This window comes from Podarcis bocagei (genome assembly GCF_964188305.1).
Source record: "Podarcis bocagei genome assembly, chromosome: 7".
Lineage (NCBI taxonomy): Eukaryota > Metazoa > Chordata > Lepidosauria > Squamata > Lacertidae > Podarcis > Podarcis bocagei.
This window is the reverse complement of record NC_138132.1, coordinates 27,715,239-27,735,735: the sequence shown is the minus strand read 5'-3', so window position 1 is coordinate 27,735,735 and position 20,497 is coordinate 27,715,239. Positions and strand designations below refer to the sequence as shown.

Sequence of the window (20,497 nt, the reverse complement as noted above, 5' to 3'; positions counted from 1 at the left end):
GACTGCTTTTAAAACCTGTTTAGTTTTCAACAACAGTTGTGATGCAATTGTGAAAGAGGGCAGGGAATTTTCACTGTAAGCTTTAATCGTGCCCTATTGTGGCCTATAGGGGGTGTTTAACACTTGACTTAAGTGATTCTTATTTCAATCGGGTTTGTAACTCGAATATAAAATCTTCATTCACCAGAATGCACACTCCTGTTGCAAATGCCACCCCTCCATTTTCACATAAATAATGGTTAGATAGTAATATATATGTCATCTGGATGGCCACTGTGAGAAAAGGATGCTGAACTAGATGGGCCTTTGGCTTGATCCAGCAGGCTCTTAGAATCCTGCAAAAGGTCCTGCTGCTGAGAATTTACAGTTGCCTGAAATTTCTTCAACAGTGGAACTAAGGAATTGGAACTATCCTCTTTGATTGGGAGGAAATCTGTCAGGGATGCTTTAGTTGAGATTTTTGTATTGTGGGGGATTAGACTAGTCACTAGATGACCCTTGGTTTCTCTTCCAGCTCTACAGTTCTATGATTCTATGGTGATTCTATAGTTCTATGATTCTATGGTGTGTGAAAAGGCTCCTAGTCTAATCTTTTGCTAGCCTTTTTTTTCAATGTGATCATATGCCTGTTCTACCACGTGGTGGCGCCAGCAAACTATTAAACCAGTGGCTGAAACAAATCTGGAAGGAATCTGTGGGCTCTAGCACTGGAATTAAAAGACAGAGGCTTAAAATGCAACAATATTCTATATTTCCTTTCCATTCCATACCCCAGACACTCAGTATTCTGTGCCCACTGAGCATGCTCAGTCCTCACTGAGCTGCTTTTGGTCTCCTGATCCCATCCCCAGCTTTGGTTCCACCCCCCACCCAAAAATGTATATACATCTACAAACCTTGGGGTTCCCCCAAGCCTGCTGCTGACGCCTTCCTCATGTGTGTGAATGGTACTGTTGTCCTTTGGGCGTGTGCATGTGAAAGTAATATAGCTATATTCATTTTTTTACTTGCCTGGGGTGGGTGTGATGACTATAGGGGCCATCAAGATGAATTCCTGCTCTTCAGATTTTACCACTGCACCACTGGTTATCTGTCTCTGGATTTCAGTGTTACCTAAACTCAATCTTCTATTTACTTTGCTCATTTGTCCAGATTTGCATACCACCTTTCATCATTGATCCCAAGGCACTTCTCAGCAATATATAAAGAAGGCATAGAGAGGCCTGCTGCCTCTGAATGTGTTGCCCAAACTTAGAGAACCAGTTCTGCTTTCTGCCTGGAGGAAGGTGCTGCTGTTGCCTCACCCTAATTAAATTACTGCGGTGGTGGGACAATTCAAGGCAATGAAATGTTGTTAACTGAGCAAATGAGGCCTTAGTTCTATCTTTCCTGCTCAGAGCTGCCTAGATGGGCGGAAAGCATAGTTTTCTTAGAAATGATGGGGAGGGGAGGAAGAAGACATGGTTTATTTAGTTATGGTAGCTGAGGTTAGTGTGTAGAGGTAAGTAGAAGATCAGCTATTATGGCTCTAGGCTTGTCAGCATTGGGAATGCTGAACTGATCTAGTCCCACAGGACTTTCTTTTAAAATGTGTCCTACAAGGAGCTACTCTTTGATTTTAAGTTGTTTTGGGTTGCCCTGGGCAAGATAAAGTGACGGGCAAATTTAATAATAAAGTAAGTAAAAAGAACATTCAGTTCATGTTACTGTCAATGGACTGACTCTAGGCAGGCATCCAATAGCATTCCTTTATTTTTATTTTTAATATGCATTATATTGTTTTTCAACAGTAACACCAGAAATACAACATAAAAATGAAAACAGCATATGGAATACATATTATTGGATTGTCAGTTACAAAAAGTAACAGTAAGGAACATACATAATCGGTTCAATGATTAAGTAGCACTCTACATGCGTTATAGTGGGTTGCAATAGCTGTGGCTACAGCATTCTTTTATACGGTAGTTAGTGACAAAGCTGGCTCTGATCTTCTTAACAGAGGAAACAAAATTCAAGAGGCCTGCAAACTTTCTAGAGGATTGGTCTCAAAATTTAAGGTGACATTAACAAATTGGAGCAGAGACTAATATCAAGCATTGACAGTTAGAAAATATGCCTCTGTATAAGATGCGTTGGGCCTGGGGTGCCTAAGTTGCCTTGCTTCATGTTTGTGATGGGCCACAAGTGCTCACTGGTTCGTTGCCCCCACCAGGCCCTTTAAGCAAGCCCCAATCCACACCACCACACTTCCAAGCACCAACCAGGCAATGGTTCCTGAGGAGTCCAGGGAAGAGGAAATAAATGTGAAGGACTGAGTATGCCCTCCCAGGTCCAACAGTTTCTGGATACTTAGCAGTGTTTCTCAGCAGCTGGGAGGACAAAGGCTGCAGTTATCTGCACAGTGTCATTAATTTACATTCCACTAGGAAAAAAAGTTGCACAGAGGTCTCCCTCAAAGAGGATGCAAACTAAACTTTATATTTATTTATACATGCATGCATATAATTTATGTACTGCTCACCATTTTAAAAATCTCTTTGATTTCCAAGAAAGAATACAGTCATAGGATCCCAAGCTAAAATCTCCAGGATCCATAGTATCAAAATACAATAAATACTAATTTGCAGCACTTACAGGCACAGTTCCCAAAAAAGTTTCAGTACTTGTTTCAATAAATGATGACTGTGTGGGAGAGAAGGTCAAGGGAAGGGAAAGAGACATGGGGGAAGCAAGACTGACAACAGAGACAAGCAAGCAAATGGCTTTTGAATGTGCAGGGTATAAGTTTCATGTGGGGATTTTTAACTGGGGGTTGAAGCAAGAGAGAAAAGTGGCTCCAGAAAGTGTAAGTCTGTCAATTTCAGTTTCAATTTTTCCCATCTTAAATTCTCCAAATGTCCACATCAGTTTGCAGTTTTTAAAAAATAAGTCTTAATGAAAATCTTTTCAGTGTGAATTCCTCCTAATATACACATTTTTGCAAAGCATTTCCCCTAATATAATATTTTTGTATGTTGTTTTCTCTCATATATGCATTTTTATGCACACACCATCGCAGTACATGCATTTTTGTACTCATCACTTGGCTGGAGAACTGCACTGCAAAATTCAGAGAAGTGTGAATTTTGAAGGTTGGCTGCATTTCAGGGCTTATCCACCCTTCTGCTTGTCCTGTGCCTACAACGTGGCTTTCCACTTGACCCCTGCTTTCTATGCATGGGGCCTAGCAGTTTTGCCTTTGCCCCCTGCTTTCCCCCTGGAAAGGCTGCTCTTTAGCATTAAATCAAAACAGACAGCAATCTGCAGAAAACCCAATTGCCATTTGTTCCAATTCTGTGCTAAAGATCATGATTCCCCAAGGGAAAGCAGCTGGGAAAGCAGGGGTGTGGATAAGCCCTCAGTTCATGCCTTGTATCAGAAAGTGCTAAGTAGGTAGAATTGCCTTTAAATGTGAGCTGACTCTGATTTCTTCCCCCATCCCAAGCTCCACAGAGAGCTTCTAAGAGGCAGTGCCAGTCATAAGGGGCTAGTCAGAGAGACTTAAATGAAAGCATCAAGCTTTTAGATCAGCTGACCGTGGTCATGCACATGGATATAATGGGAAAGAAGGGCAGAAAGAAGGTAAAGAGCAATTTCATGCTGAATGCATGAGATCCAACGCTCCTCGTCTGTAGGCTTAATCACCCATCACCACCAGATATATTGCAGACAAATGGCACATTCCTTTTCCTGCCCCTATATAGGTGATATACTCAAAGCCAGTCATAGTCTAATGTGGATTGTTGTTAAACGTTTGGTGTTGGGACACCTTATGGGTGGAGTTGCATCTCCCCAGCCTATCCAAACCATCTCATGGAAGAATGCAGTCTAATCCTCTCTTACAGCATCATTTAAACATCTCTTTCCACTGTACTGACCTCATTTCTGTCTTTTTGCATTTGAACTGCCAAAAGTGGGGCTTTATTTATGTTTGCAGCTTTTCGAAATAGGTAGGAAGGAATGCACAGACACTTGGAGGTGTGATAAATGATCTGGAAGCTGTAGCTCTTTTTAAAGGAATTGCAGGCGTCACGTTTTGAGCAGTTTATTTTATCCCCACCCCACCTGCAAATCTACATCCTTTACGCAATTGCAGCATACACGTGGCTCCCCAATCAACTAAATGCAATGTGATTAAAAGTGTAGCCAAACAAACACACAGGAAAGTCAATGTTGAGTTCAATGAATTGTGTGAAATGTGGTGTAACAGTGTTAATGGTGCTGAGAATTGTTAGGCAAACTCTATTCCCCTCATAGAGCTACAATTTCCAGAGTTCCTTGGGAAGAGAGATTGACTTTTAAACCACTCTAGATTGAAATGGTAGCTCTATGAGAGGAATATGTGGCCTTCTAACAACTCTCAGCACCCTTAACAAACTATAGCTTGCAGCTTTATTCTGGGGAATCTATGACTACTTGCAGTGGTGTGATATTACTTCATGTGTATAGGGCAGGTGGGGTCTAGGACCTGGTGGCAGAGTCAGTATCAATCTGTAGTGTAGTTAAGAGGGAATGCAGTGGAGTGCACCTCTGGATTTTGTTTTAATTATTTTTCTGGAACAGGAGCATCCAGTAACGGAGGGGCCCAGTTTCTTTTGCCAAGCAAATGAGGTGTAGAGGAAGTCAGAGAATGAGGATAAGAAGCAGACACTGCATACTCAAACCTGATCTTTCATTCCTTTTCTTTGATGGAGTTCACACTTTAAGTAGGAACATTTCTTTGCAAGATTGTATTTTAACTGAAAGTTAAAGGCTGCAGTTGAGCTAGTTGAACATACTTTGGGTAAAGCTCACAATGTTTTACAAGTTGATCCTATGCAGTCCGAAGTAAGAAGTGGTGACTGGTGCCTATTGTGACTGGTGAGGTGGAAGACAGGATGGCCAGCAGTAGGTGGAGCCACAGCTAATGAGAGACAAAGCCAATTACCGTATTTTTTGCACCATAACACTCACTTTTTTCCTCCTAGAAAGTAAGGGGAAATGTCTGTGCGTGTTATGGAGGGAATGCCTACGGGTCGCGGGGGGGGGGGATCTGCTGCAGTCATGAGCAGAGGATCCATGGTTCCAATTCCTTCCCTCCTCCGTGGCTCACTTTGAAACAGCAAAGTGGGAGAAGAGCCGCTGAGTGGGGAGGAGAGAGGGACAGAAAGCCTGCTTCTTTAAAGGAACAAAGCGGGAGAGGAGAGGAGCTGCTTACACGAGTGTAAAGCACGGATCCACATGAATCCTCAGGATTTTTGCACTGGGTCACCCCAAATTCACCATCAGATCACATAGCATGTCCATGGCTACATCTTACACCCAAAAAATCACACACCCACTGTTGCCTGGGGCCGCAGTGGTGCAAAAATGTGGTTACAAAGCATGGATCCTCAGGATTTTTGCATTGGGCTACTCCAAACTCACTGTCAGATCACATGTCTGTGGCCACAGCATGAACCACAAAAATCATACATCCACTGTTTCATTTAGAATTTTTTTTTTCTTGTTTTCCTCCTCTAAAAACTACGTGCGTGTTATGGTTGGGTGCGTGTTATAGAGCGAAAAATACGGTAATTCTAGTTTTGTCACCATCATTCTCCCTGCTGAGTTCTACAAGGGCAGCACTGAGCCTAAGCTGACAGACCTTGCACTCTGAACTGGATGTAAGTAAGAAGGCCAGAAGGTGGGGGCTGGCTGAGGACACGATGAGGTTGCTGGGCAGAGCCGGATTACAAATAGGCAGAGTAGGCTCCATGACAATGGATCAAAATAATATTGATTTTATCTTGAAAGAAAATTGCAAGCAAGTTTTCTTAGTTCAATGTTATCCTATTTAGAGCACATGCACAAGAAACCTCCAGATACAAAGTTTTCTGGGAGTTGGATTCTGGTAGAATATTTGTGAGTAGCCAAGTAGAAGCTTCAAGATAATTTGCAAGCCCCACCCCCCCACCCCAATTTTTGACTGCCTGAGGCCTCCACAGGGTTTAATCCAGCACTGCTGCTGGGGCAGTATCCTATTCAACCTAATAGGCCAGCCTCTCCTGGAAGTAAGCACACCTCAATGAGTTCAATGGAGCTTACTCGCATGCAGTAAAAAAATGCATAGAATTGCAGTCATGCTGATCCTAATAAACTGGGTGTTATGCTATATACTGTGACTGTATATATGCACACACATGTATACCGCACACTCCACCACCACTATGCCTCTGGTGTCAATAATAGGTGGTAGGTCATGAGATCAGATGCAGATATAGGGCAGGGCACAGAATCTAAGGGGCATCTTCCTGCCTCCTTCCCAAAGCATAGTATGCTCTTGCTTCGGGAAGGAGGCATGAGGGCTCTGGCAGGGTCCTAGAGCCAGTGGCAGACCTTGGTGTCTCAAATTTTAGTGGTTCCCTGTGTGATGCCAAAATCAGGCACACCCTGCCTCTCGCCTTCCATTGGATGTCATAGTTGCAGTGCCTGCTGCAGCGCCCCATACATTCTGCGCCCAGTGCAACCGCCTTTGCTAGAGCTCTCCATAGCTCTTCCCAAAGCTGAGCAAGCAACTAGGCTTTGGGAAGAAGACAGGAGGACTGTAGGACTGGCGGTTCCCTCATTGTGAGAAGCAAAGCTACAGGGAACCAGGCAGAGGGCCTTCTCGGTAGTGGCACCCGCCCTGTGGAACGCCCTCCCATCAGATGTCAAAGCGATAAATAACTACCTGACATTCAGAAGACATCTTAAGGCAGCCCTGTTCAGGGAAGTTTTTAATCTGTGATATTTTAGTGTATTTTTTGTTTCTATGGAAGCCGCCCAGAGTGGCTGGGGAAACCCAGCCAGATGGGCGGGGTACAAATAATAAATTATTATTATTATTATTATTATTATTATTATTATTATTATTAGACCCTGCCAAAGCCTCATATCTCCTTCCCAAAGTCTGCTTAGGCAGGGGGCATCAAATTTTAGCCGCATAGATGGCATCATATTGTCAAAGTGCACCCCTGATGGGATGTGGTGTGCCTTCTCTTTGTGTAGCAGTTGATAGTGGAGACACCCATTTCACAGTTATGTAGAAGCCAGGGATTTTTAGCACATTCATCTTTTCTCACCCCTGCACCTTGCAATGGCAAGCTGTGTCAGCTAAACTTCCATCCTTCTTTGCCACTTTCAGCATCAGGACTGGTCCTCTCATTAGGCAGAGTGTGTTGACTGCTGCACGCAGCAGTTGCTGGGTGTGGCTGTGGCAGTCCCCTGCCTTTTTCTACCATTGCCCCACAATCTCCCCACAACGGCCACCATTTTAGGATAGATCTGTTGTGTGCTAAACAGTCCGTGCCACACATCCTAAACTTGAGCTGAAGTACGCTTTCCTGTTGCCAGGGTAGAAGCCAGTTCAGTTGGCTTCTGACTGTGGATTGGAGGGGGGGCGGTGTTTAGCCATCTTGGCCTCAGGTGGCCAAAATGACTTGGCTGAGCCCTGATTAAAAGTGCAACAGCACTATCCTCAGTGCCATTTTGTCACCATAGTAACAGAGGGTTGACCTACTTCATAAGAATGTGTGAAGCCACATTACACTGAAGCAGGTCATCATTTTATCAATGTACCTTCTTAACTGGAGAAGCCAGGGACTGGTACCTTCTGCTCTTCCTGCAAATTATTGAGCTGTGTGCGGTTAGTCCACCATAGCTGTGGGCTGAGAAATTAGGGAACGGGGATCATTTCACTGAATTTCTTCTGAGGAAGGGGGAATTCTCCAACAGCTTCTCAAGGGCAGGGCTCACCATTGGCAGTGGCACAGACCTTATTCTTTTAAGGCTGCAGGTGGCAGCAGCCACCGTGTTGGCATCCTGGACAACATTTTCCACTCTTCAGGTAATGCACCATACCCAGGCTACACACACACCATACATTTAAAGCACATCTCCCTCCTCCAAGAATAATGGGAAGTGATTCTAGTTTACACCCTCAGCTATAATTCCCAGGACCCTTAACAAACTACAGTTCCCCAAATTATTGGGGGGGTGCTTTAAATGTAAGGGGTGTGTGCAGCCATAGTGTTGGTTCAGGACACTGTATGTTGGGGAATGGTGACTGCCACAAAAAATGGTGAAGAATATAGGGGGTGGGATCTGCGAAATGGCCTCCTCCCAAAAAAAAGAAATCTCAGAAATTTTGTCAGAAAAATGTCTTCTGAGAAATCTTGGCTCAATTGGTTCAGCATTAATTTATCCCTTTCCTGAAACTGCCTTCACTGCATGAATTTTTAAGAGAGATGCCTGAAGGCACATTTTTATCCCATAAAAAATAAATTCCAGCCTAGATATTGCTTTCTGACTTGACCCCTGAGGTTAGAAAGAGCAGCATTTTATCAGCTTTGAACTTTCTCCTACCACTTCCACAACTACCTATTTGTAATGGGGAGGAAGAGAGAAGAAATGGAAGGCTTAATAAAAACAAAGAGACATTAAAAATGAGGGGTTTTTTTAAAGCAAGTAGACAGTGTTCTCATTTTGCTTTATTGTGATGCATGAAAGACATATATGTTAAAAGAGTTTCACAAGAAAAAATTAGAAAGTGTTCTAAATATATCTCTATCATTTCTATATCTAATATTTTGGTTCCTTCCAACACTATGATTCTATGATATCAATACAAATTTGCAAATCTATACAAATCCAAATAACAATGAATACAGTGGTACTTCAGTTTAAGAACAGCCCTGTTTATGAACTATTTGGTTTATGAACTCCACAAAACCAGAAATTGTGTCCCAATTTGAGAACTTTACTTCAGTCTAAGAATGGAATCTGAATGGTGGAAGGGCACCGGCGGCGGCAGGCCTCATTAGGCGAAGCACACCTCAGTTTAAGAACGGTTTCGATTTAAGAACGGACTTTCAGAATGGATTAAGTTTGTAAATCGAGGTACCACTGTACAGTATTATAAAACCACAACAATTATGAATCATGGGCAATGTGTCCATTTCAACGACAAATCTTTCTTGAGTTATTGGTAGCTTCAGATTTAACGATTCATGCTGGAATTTGACAAAGAACATTTCCCTTAAAAAAATCAGAAGCTATCAATGACTTGGAAAAGGCTCATAGATGAAATGGACTTTTTACCAATGATCTAGCTAGCCCGCACCATCTAGTTAGCATTAACTTCTTCTGGTGGTGAAATGCTGTGTATTTGAGCATCTGTTTATGTTTTGCGCTTTGTATGTCTGTGACCTCTGTTGATTTCTGAGGATGGCTGTCAGTGTTCAAGGCCTTGTGCTGTTCCCATGTTGCAGGCCTGTTTAGAAGTAGCAGAAGCTGCATTATGCCATATACCTTCAAAGCACATTGTTTCCCTCAAAAACATTCTGGGTCCTGTAGTTTACCCCTCACAGAGTTGCAATTCCCATAATCCCTTAACCAACTACAGTACCCAGAATTCCTTGAAGGACAGAATATGCTTCCAATATGTTTTAAAGGTATAATCATCGGGGCTTTTGTCCAGCTGGAACTAGCCAGAACTCAGTTCTGGCACCTCTCAGGTGGGTGCCATGCCCATTAACAGAGTTCATGGTGAGTTCCGGCACCCCTTTTTCTAGAAAAAAAAATAGCACTGGGTATAATGTGTACACAAGCAGATAGGGAGCGAAGGAGAATGAGAATGGCTTTTTAATATTTATAGAAGGGATCTGGGTCAGGTAAATTCATTTTGATTGGTCAGGGGACTAACAAACTGACTGGTTGGAGGGTCCAGTCAGTAAAGAAAGGGCAGCTAACTGCCTGTTGAGAGAAATGATGGCAGCTGGAAGTGTTGGCTAAAGATGGAAGTGTGAGGCAAAGGCTGAGGTGAGGGTGGGTAGCTGAGCCTTCAGAATTAAGCTCTTCTTCCTGGTGTAATAACTGTACTTTGCTGGCAAATATAAGAGGAAGGGAGCCAGTGGCTGTGTTGTGCTATGAGGCTGTGTAAAGTTCTTACTGGAATAAGGTGACACAAATGTTTTGGTTTAAAAAATAATAATAGTCAGCTGAAGCATTTGGAAATTCAACTGGAAGAGATTTGAGGTTAGATGGGGTTGTGAGTGAATTTGGCTGTGCTGGAAGTTTGCCCTGAAGTAAAAGCTACTCGGAGGCTAGCGTCAGGGTCAATGTCTCTGCCTTAGCATGGACCAACACTGGAGGGTATAATAATTCACTCTCAGGGAGTACCTTCACAAAAAAACCCCTACATTTTATTTTATTTATTAAGTTTAAATCCTGTTCTTCGATAGAACATGCCCTAGGCAGCTTGATTGATTCTATGCAGCCATAGGTTCTCGCAGTGAATTACAGGGAAGTGTTATTTTGGCAAGGGTTCTGAGAATTCGCCATCAGATATTCCACTCCTCCCTTAAAAAAAAAAACAACCCCTCTTTTGTAGAAGTATAATTCTCACTGACTTCCCTGGGGAAACAAACATCTGTCACAGAGGCAGTGTGGTGCAGTGGTTAGACTGCCTATGACCGGAGACACCCAGATTCAAATCTCCTCAACCCATGCCACCAAACTCTCTCAGCAACCTTGGACCAGTCACATTCTCTCTCAGCCTAGCCAACATCACAGTGTTGTTGAGAGAATATTTGGGGTGGGGGGAGGTAGAATCATATCCGCTGCCTTGAAATCATTGGGAGAAAGGTTGAATATAAAAGTAATAAATAAATTGGCTTGAACTGTAAATATCATCTGATAACTACCGTAATTCATATACCATTGTTTTGTCCTGCTCCCCTCTTGTTTTTCTTTTCTGTGTTTTTGTATGCGGATGAGATGATGTATCACTTTGTCTGAGCTGTGCATACGTCTCCATTACTATTTTATTTTTCCTTTGCTGGGTGTGAATGTCACACTTTGAGAGAGAACAGAAGCTCCAGATGTAAGATATTTTGGCCAGCGCCCTTGAACATCACATTTAATAGATTTTTCCTTTTGTGATGGGTTTCTTTCCAACTTAAAAAAAAATGCACTTTATTTGCTGCTACATGTGATCACAGCTGCCCAAAATGCCACAGCCTTCTGAGGCAAGTCTGGGCAGCAACACGAGTGTGGAAAATGCTTCACAGCAGCAGACAGCCTGCAAAATTAATGCCTGGGGGATGGCAAGGCAGGGAGAATGTGGATCTCCACTTCCCCTGAAAGAGGTGGCCGCAAGCATCTGATGAGTCTTGCACTTCTCTTTCATGATCAGGAGGCCATTCAGTTAAATGCAGTTACATAAGGGAAAATGTATTCAGTAATAGGTGGCCCTATCATGAGATGGAGTGAAGCGGCTGCCTCAGGCAACAGATTTGGGATGTCACAAAAAAGCAGCAAATGGTTCTTGGGTGATTTTCTGAATGAAATACGTAAAGAACTTGACTAGCTTTGGGTACTGTTCACCTTGACTAAAGGTCATTTGCTGCTCTGCCTTGGCCAGGAATCATTTGAAACAAACCTAGGAGGGTGGAAGATAATTTCAGATTGGGGGAGGGTGAAGCATCTAAGTAAGGTTTAAAAGGCCTAGTTTTATTTATTTATAATCAAGGTTTAAGTCACAGGAAAAGCATAGCATTGTATTTTATAAGCTTCTGTTATGGTTACTATATACCTTGTTATCAAAAGTAAAACAATGTCATCCACACAAGTCAGCTTCTTCTATACAAAGACATTTGTGGCTTTGGCACAAAGAGCTAGCACACAGGTCTATTCATTTAAACACATATTATTTAGTGTGTAGAACAGCCTTCCCCAAAATTGGTACCCTTCAGATGTCTTGAATTACAACTCCCATCAGCCCCAACTAGAACATTGCAGTTGTGGAGACCCAGTCTGGATGGTGACCATATCACTGGAGGGTGCAATGTACCTTTTCCCAAACTGAAATCTCCCCTAAGGAGCTATTTGCAAAACATTACAAGGGTAAGTAGCAGCCTTGGAGGATGGAAAGTAATTTTAAAGAGGAAAACTGCGAAAGAAGGGATTTCATCCACACACATGCACCAATCCTGGTCTCATCCAATAGGCTTCACTTTGCTCTGTCAATAAGGAGCAGAGATCAAATTCTGTGCTTGTGTCATACACCCATGATGATTGTATTTATAATTAGTTTATAGATATATTTCATATATCATCTAACAACATTATTCCTCCAGCCTCCAGCCCAATGTATCCCCAACCAACCAAACGTAATCCACCCCACTTGATAATTTAAACATTGTGTTACAAATGATTGACAGGGCTGAGCAGAATGTTGGACAGAGCTAGAGGAAGTGACTGGTAGAGATTGTCATTTAGGAAAATGGCAAACTGACAGCTGGAGACAGGCAGGGGGGAATGGGATTAGAGAGAGATGTCAGTAAATATGTAAACAGAGTAAGGATAGCAGCTAGGGATAGAGGTAGTCTTTTTAGGATAAAACATTTAAACTCTGGAAAGTGTTATATTAGCAAAATAGAATTTGACATGTAATGATCTGGGGGATTTCAAAAGCAGATATATTTCATCCCATGTATGAAGTGACTAGCCTCAGTGCCTATACTTGCCTTCCACTGCAAGAGGCAGTATGCTTCTGAGTAAGAGTTGCTGAGAATTGCAAGTGAAGAGAGGGCTATTTCAGTCATGTTCTGCTTGTGGGCTTCCTATAGGCATCTGGATGACCACTGTGAGAACAGGACACTAGACTAAATGTCTGATCCAGCAGGGCTCTTCTTTCGTTCTTAAGTGGGACTGGGCCCAAGTCAGATTTCCAAGGGAGATTCCTACTGCTCTCTCCAAATCAGTAGGTGGTGGAGGCTGGTATCCAAGGAATGTTTGGACTTAATTGGACTGATGGAAGAGACTAATCTTAGGGACAGAGCCTTTCAAAGGTTCCCAGGAACATCACAATGATATATCATAATTCCTATCAAACATCAAATTAGGTGTTGTGCATTCCTAACTTGATTTATTTCTTGTGTCTGCTTGCACATTCTACTAGTGCAGGGGGTAGGAAAAGACTAGAAACAGCTGCCCCTTGGAATGCCCACATGTTCAAAGCCCAATCAAGTGGTACAATCACGAAGCAGCTTTTAAAAGGGTTAACCAGGCTCAAGAAACAATGTTCCTTCCAACCACATCCTGTCTGATCTTCCTACATTAAGAATTCTCTACTTCAGCTCCATAAATCTCCTCGAAGGAGCTTTCACTTGTCATAGAAACTTGCAAAAATATGGCAACTGAGCCAGAGGTAATATATACCCACAAAGCAGAAAGAGACCCATCTCACTTGAGAGCTTAGCCAATCAAATGAGAGAAGCCCAGGCAGTAGAGGTCATCTCTGCTGGTTGCCATGGCTACAATCTCACCATCATCCTTCCCTCACCTCCCTATACCACAAATTTCCCGTTTCCTGGATGGAAAGAAATGAGCAATGAGGGTCTCGACTTATTTCCAAACATTGCGGAGTGCTTGACATTTCAAACAGGAAAAGAGGCTGCCTGTCTCTTCCTTGCACTAACTGAGCATGGTGGATGATGGCCAGCATATTTGAAATTCCAGCTGCACGGAACTCCAAACACTCTGGGTACCTCACCATGGCCCCTTAGGACTGCAGGCTTGCCTGCCAAATGCATTGCTTGCGCAAGGCAGATCTGGTTTAAGGGTGATTTTTTTCTATCTTCTCTTTTAATGCTCTTGGATCCAATCTATTCACTCATAACTTTGCTTTAAATATGTAGTCAGGTGCCACAGCCTGCCGTGGTGCTGGCCTTGATCTCAGAGCCAGTCACGTCTGGGGCTGCTAAACCACTGTCTGGGAACCAGGTTCCTGGTGCTAACTGATTCAGAGTCCACAGAGCCTGAAGCTGGTGGTCCTGAGCCCATAGAATCTAGGCTATGTTAGCAGAGTCACTTAAAACAATGCAGGTAGAATCCAGAGAGAAAAGAACATGATAATGCCTTACTGGGTAAACTTAAGAAAACAGTACATGATATGAGGAGAAATAGAGAGGTTTTGTCTTTCTTAATTCAGGCCTTGCTGGTAGTAGCATGATTTTCAGCTAAACATACAGAGGGGAAACACTCAAAGAACTGCACAGCCAATTAGCACATTAGTTACCTCAGCAAGGATCATGCCATTCTGGCTGGTTGCTAAGCAACACCACCAACTTCTCTTGATTGGCAGCCAACATAATAAACCATTAGGTGAAGGGTTCCTACAGTTGTAATTCCAACGAGCTGGTGATCTAGCGCCCGATACAGGACACCCACAGAAGTATCCCCTGGGCCTGACTCACCTGAGGAATTGAGTGCTTACCACACTGCCACACCTGCAGGGTACCACAGCAAGTGCTCCCGATAGAAGGCCACATCAAAGCAAATAAGTACTCAGGCCAAGGGATTAGCCCTTTAAGATCCAGTTTTCAGGCCAGAGGGGTGGAGCTTGGGGAAGATGGAGTGGAGGAAAGGACTCATTGAGATTTACTTCAGCTCTAGCCTTTGTTGAAACAAGTTTACTGAAAGCTTTATGTAGTGTTGCAGCCGTCTTGGTTACCTGATAGGATGGGTCATAGCACAGCTTGGAGGGGTCCCTTACTGCATGTTGTGGCCGCTATGACCTCTCAAGCGAAGGAACTGGAGTCCTGGACATTTGCAAAATTGGGGTTTTGCTGGTGGGGTGGGGAGGCCAAGTCACTGAACTGGGTAGGGGGATAGAAAAATGTGGCTAGAGAAAGAGGATAGGTTCCAAAAGTTAACCACAAAGAGAGCAGAAGGGTGAAGGAACAAGGGAAATACTTGTAGGGTTAGGTGCAGGGGGAATGAAAAACTTGTAGTAAAATTAGATAAACTCCCCTCTGGCAGTTTGAACAACCTGCCCTCGAGAGCCTCCACCAGCACCTTATAGGAGGGGGAGTTGGGGGGAGGGGGAGATACCCAAGCCTGAAGCTTAATGTGCCTTGTTACTAGTCACCCTGAAGGTGATTCTCCAAACCAGTCTAAAGTCTGCTAATGGAAGAACTTGATGTTAGGTTGCATGTATCATTAATGCCTCTGTAAACTGTTTAAAGAGTACATTAGTACCAGGCTAACTCTTACTCAAGAGCAGAGGTGTCACAGAAAACTCTGACATCCAGGAGGTCATCATAACAGCCCCTTAACCAACCCCCCAAGAATGGTCCAAGGATGCAAGCAGCTGCACTGATCCATTATATGCACACATTAAAGAGCAGAATCAGCAAATATCCAAATACCCAACTTTATTAAGCAGCTGACAGTCACAGAATAGTAAACTGGTCTCATCTTCTGATGGCCTCTTTTGTAACCCACTACAATGATTAAAACAGCAGCAGCAACCTGAAAGTCTCCTTGGGGTCTGTTAATTACCCTGGTGCGCCAGCAGATGACGTCTTTGCTCCTGTTCTGAAAAAAGACCTGGAACTGCATTCTCCCTCTACTATACCACTTCATCAGGGATGAAGAGCTGGTGTGCCTCTGACTCCTCCCTCTTGTGCGTTTTTCATGTGATCCTGCCCAAGTGGTGAGATGTATTATCTGCCGTAGAAAGTATCCAGGGCCAGACATGAACACCTTAGCCCTGATACCTATGTACTGCTCAAGGTAGTACAGGTCAACCTTTTCAAACCCAGGACCAGCTTTGGGATCCACTTTTAATTTTGTAATCACCCGTAACCATCTTTTATGGAAGTTGTTTTATGCCAACATTCCAAAACCTGGTGCCCTCCAGACCTTTTAGATTACAACTCCCATTAACCTCAGCAAGTGTCACCAATGATCAGGAATGATGGGAGTTGAAGTCCAACAACATCTGGAGGTTGGGGGAGGCTGACTCATGGAAATGATTAGTCCCGGGTCGCCAATGTGGCGGTGCCCTCCAGATGCTGTTGGGAGTACAACTACCATAATCTCTGAACCTTGACAATGCTGGCTGGGAGTTGGAGTCCAACAACACTTGGGGTGCCATTGGTTTCCCATCCCTTGCCTTCCACTTGCAAATTTGCTGTGCAAGACAAGTTCTTTCTGGGTTACAAAAATGTTAGCACTAATTGGCAGAAAAGAAGAACTATTTATTTAGAAAATTCACATTTTCATTCTCATGATTCAGATAACCTTCTTGAGTTGATGGCTGCTATAAGAGTTTTCTGAGCCATTCCTTATCATGTTTTAAGAATGAGTAAGATTGCCTCTTTGATAAATATTTAACATATCAAAATGCTTTGGGAATCAAAACAATCCATGCATTTGTTTGTTTGGCATTACATTTTGGGGTGATCCATGAGTGGTCCAGAGGGTGGTGGTATACTAATAATAATAATAATAATAATAATAATAATAATAATAATAATAATAAATGTTTATACCCCCTCCATCTGGGCAGCTTACAGTGCATATAAAAACATAGTAAAACGTCAGACATTAAAAACTTTCTGTTACAGGGCTGCCTTCAGATGTCTTCTAAAAGTTGTGTAGTTCTTTATCTCCTTGACATCTGATGGGAGGGTGTTCCACGGGGAGGGTGCCACTGCTGAGAAGGCCTTCTGTCTCACTTCTCTCAGTGAGGTAACAGCTAGGAGACCCTCAAAGGAGGACCTCAGTGTCTGGGCTGAGCGATGGGTGTAGAGACACTCCTTCAGGTCTGCTGTTTGGACAAGCTACCAATCATATGCAATCATGGATCAAACACAGCTGAAAACATTTCCCAGCACAGAATAAACCACCACATATTTCAAGGATTCTGTCTCTGACAATGATTTTAAGCAAGAGATTCAATAATGGATTAAAACTTATGAAAAAGGAACAAACCTCCCTAAAATAACCATGTTGTAGTAGATTCCGGTGTAATAATTTCTGCAAGAAGCTGCACCACAGAATCTATGACAGGTCAAGAAATAAATTGGTGCTGTTTAAATCTGCAGCCTCAGGCTGCTGAATAGATTGCCTTAAGCTGGAGACATCACTGGGGATGTCATACTGTACTTCCTTTCTTTTTTAAATCAGGCACAACATTTTCTCTCAAGGGTTTTTGCAGCTGGCTTTGTACAATTTATTCTTTGCACAGGATTTGTACATCTGATGAATTATGTGATCCATGGCAATGTTTTTGGTACGCATGTACAGCCATGCCTGTGCCATAGAATTGGAAAATGAAAAAAAAAGAACCAGTTATTTGTTAGCAGGAGAGTATATGTATATTAAGAGTCTGAGAACTGTTCACTCTGCATCTGGACAAATGAAGTTGGGGAAAGACAACAAGGAATGTGCCCCAAACCCGGAATAATTACGTACACAGATTTTTAATTTTTCTCATTAAGCAACTCTTGAGCTTTCCCACAATTCAGAATATTTAGGCAGAACCATATGCCAGTACAGGAGTAGATGTTGGTGGAAAGGGCCTGGGAAGTAAAGCTTCAACTTATGAGAGACTCACTAAAGTCTTTTATAGAATTTCCTGGGAGCCCGTAACATTTGAACCTACGACTGACTTTTGAGTAACCATGAATAGACTGTATGTGGAAGAACATGTAGTCTGCATAGAGAAAATCCCTGGTATGACTCAGGAAAAGGCACTTTCATGTGTTCAATTTAGGGGTTTGTTTTCCCAGTTCTTGGACCGATTTCCCCCCAAGTTTTGGTCAGCAATCAGGAGGACAACTTTTCCTCCCCTCCAAATAGAAATTCAAAGGATGAAATATCTGTCCCTAGATCCTGCCCTTGATAGCTGGATTCTATTATTATATTTATTGTTTTTCTTAATGTTTAGATACTACTTTTCTTCCATCCTGGAGACCAAGATGGCATATATGTAGTTTCTGGAAGTTCTCACATCCAGACACTTACTGGGCCTAGATCTGTTTAGCTTCAGCCAGGTGATGGTCCCACATACCTTCCATACCATGGGATCCAAAGGTTGCAACTCCTGCAACTTATACAGCATGAAGAACAACTGGTTGTTTTTGATGGTTATCCAGATGGCACTGGAAATTCAAACATGTTTTAGTTGGGGCTTATAATTATCCCAATAATAGTTTTTGTAGACTGAGCAGATTCTACATCCTAAGCAATAGTAATTTTGTGTATTTGCTCCTTCTCTCAGAAGACCTACAGACCTGATCATTCAAATGTAAGCATGCGCTTTTCCTGGCATCTTTTGCTCTGCCCACTTTTGCTTCTGGTTCTGCTGAGAAACTGATATTTTAAAAGTGATATATTACATGAAACACATTAAAGGAGTGCTATTCCACTTGTGGAAGCACCTTATTTGCTCGTCAAAGTGGCAAACCTATTTTCAGTGGTGAAATGCCAAGGGCCTGTAAACAAGAACCCCATTGTTGGATGACTTCCGGCATTAAATATTGCTTGCTGATAGCATCAATCACATGCAGTGGGAATGCATTTTTGAATGTTTCAGAGGATTTCAGTAATTATTATCTGGGCTGGAAAATGAGCTAGGAAACTGACCCTGCCCTCCCCAGGAAGAGAGGCCATTTCTTCAGCAATGCCACTTTAGTTTCTTAGACTCTCTCCTCTGATACCAAGACTGTGAATGTGACACTTCATTTGCTTTAGAAACTAGTGGTTTGGGAAATATAACTTGGTCAGGTTTTGCCATTTCAAAGTCAGCCTCACCAACTCTGCCTCCCTATTGTAAGAGCCAATCAATCTTCCCATTTCTTTAGGATTAAGAGTTGGGAATTCTTAGTGCACAGAAATATCTGATCCACATATATAATGCTGCCCTCCCATCCTCTCTGTCAGGGCCTTCTCTCCAGGCTCTGCTCCACTCCTTTCTTGAATCCGTTTCCCTGGCTGGAATGTGTCCTTGAACTCTGATAATACCTCTGGCTTGCCTGGATTGAGAGATGTTTGTAAATGGAATGTAGCCTGCTCCTGTGCCTGGAGACAATCAGTCAGATCGTGTATCCACAGCAGCGACTAGGGGAGGAATGACTGCTGGGAGAAGCATAGAAAGAAGAATTGCCATGGTACACCTGCATCAGCACAACTGGATGCCTTCATTTGCCCCAGCTGCAACAAAACATGTCTCTCCCATATCAGTCTCTACAGCTACAGCAGGCAATGCAACTCCAATGGATTGACTTCACCTCCAAAGGCATACTCCTCCGTTGTCTCCTGAAACAGATGGATGCCAATAACAAAGCTTGCTCTACAAAGGTAATAGTCATATCTTTTGTTCTGCCCACTTTTGCTTTTGTTCCTACCTATTCTTGGCTTTGGCCTCACCCACTACTGGCATGTGGTACCTGGAAAGTTGCTCATGAGGGAATGTGGCCCTCGGACTGAAAAGGGTTCTCTGCCTTTGCTTTAGAACAAACTTGGCCCTCCATATGTTTTTTGAGACTACAATTCCCATCATCCCTGACTACTGGTCCTGCTAGCTAGGGATCATGGGAGTTGTAGGCCAAAAACATCTGGAGGGCTGAGTTTGAAGAAGCCTGCTTTAGAATGTGATGTATTGAGTACTAAAGGGGGAATCATGGGGGATATGTTAGGCATCTGTTTGGTCACTGGATGCTGGACTAGATGGGCTATTGGCCTGATTCAGCAAGCTGTTCTTATGTTTCTACGTCTTTTGATGGCTATTAGTCACCAGTTTTAGGCTCTCCAGGTGCAAAAGAAGACAGGGCTCCTGCACCTTTAATAATTACCGGTATGTAGAAGAGAGGATAATGCAGGTGTTACTTGTCAGACAAACACCACCTATTGAAATTCCCTTTTCTACACTATAATTAAAGGTGCATGAGTCCTATCCTTTTTTGCACCAGGCCATCACATTCACCATGGCTAAACAGAGAACCTCTGCACTGAATACCAGTTGCTGAGGCAGTCAGCATTTGGAGACGACTACTGCCTTCCTGTCCAGGCGGTGGTATTCCTGGAAGCAATCTGGTTAGCCACTGCGATGCTGTACTTAAATGGACTTTTGGTATGATCCAGCAGGGCTCTTTGTACAGTGCTAACATGTCTCATTCAGGATTTTCTGAATGGTGAAATATGCACAAGTAGATAGGTTGCTTCTTCCTTCCTTTATAATCACACACATCATCACTACATCATGCAAGATGTCTTAAAATAAAAATAGGAGACTACATAAGAGGGTGATTTCTCATCCATCCTCAGTGAGGCCTTACAGGGGTGGTACACCACTGAAATCTACTCTTCTACACAGGTGCACAAACCCCTGTCCTCTTTTTCAATATGCTTTACAGTGGACCCTCTGGATACAAACTTAATTAACACCCCGAAAATTATGTAAATAGAGGTGCGCTTCTGCGCATGACGTGATTGAGCGCTTATGCGCATGCGTGCGTGGCAAAACCCGGAAGTACACACTTCCAGGTTTGCCTTGGCTCTAATCCAAAGATTCCGTATCCAGAGGGATACGTAAGTAGAGGTACGACTGTATATGTTAGAGTGGGAAATTGGAAGAGAACTCAAAAGCAGTAGATGAAATGAT

At 43.0% G+C, this 20,497-nt stretch overlaps 1 protein-coding gene across 1 annotated transcript in view; it reads left to right on the top strand.

The window, feature by feature from the left end:
* Positions 1 to 18,768: 18,768 nt before the first annotated feature.
* Positions 18,769 to 20,497, top strand: part of RPS6KA1 (ribosomal protein S6 kinase A1) — a 93,075-nt gene continuing 91,346 nt past the window's right edge. The window contains 1 exon segment of the mRNA XM_081202746.1: positions 18,769 to 19,194. Coding sequence (XP_081058872.1) covers positions 19,060 to 19,194 — 135 coding nt within the window. The 5' untranslated portion in view covers positions 18,769 to 19,059.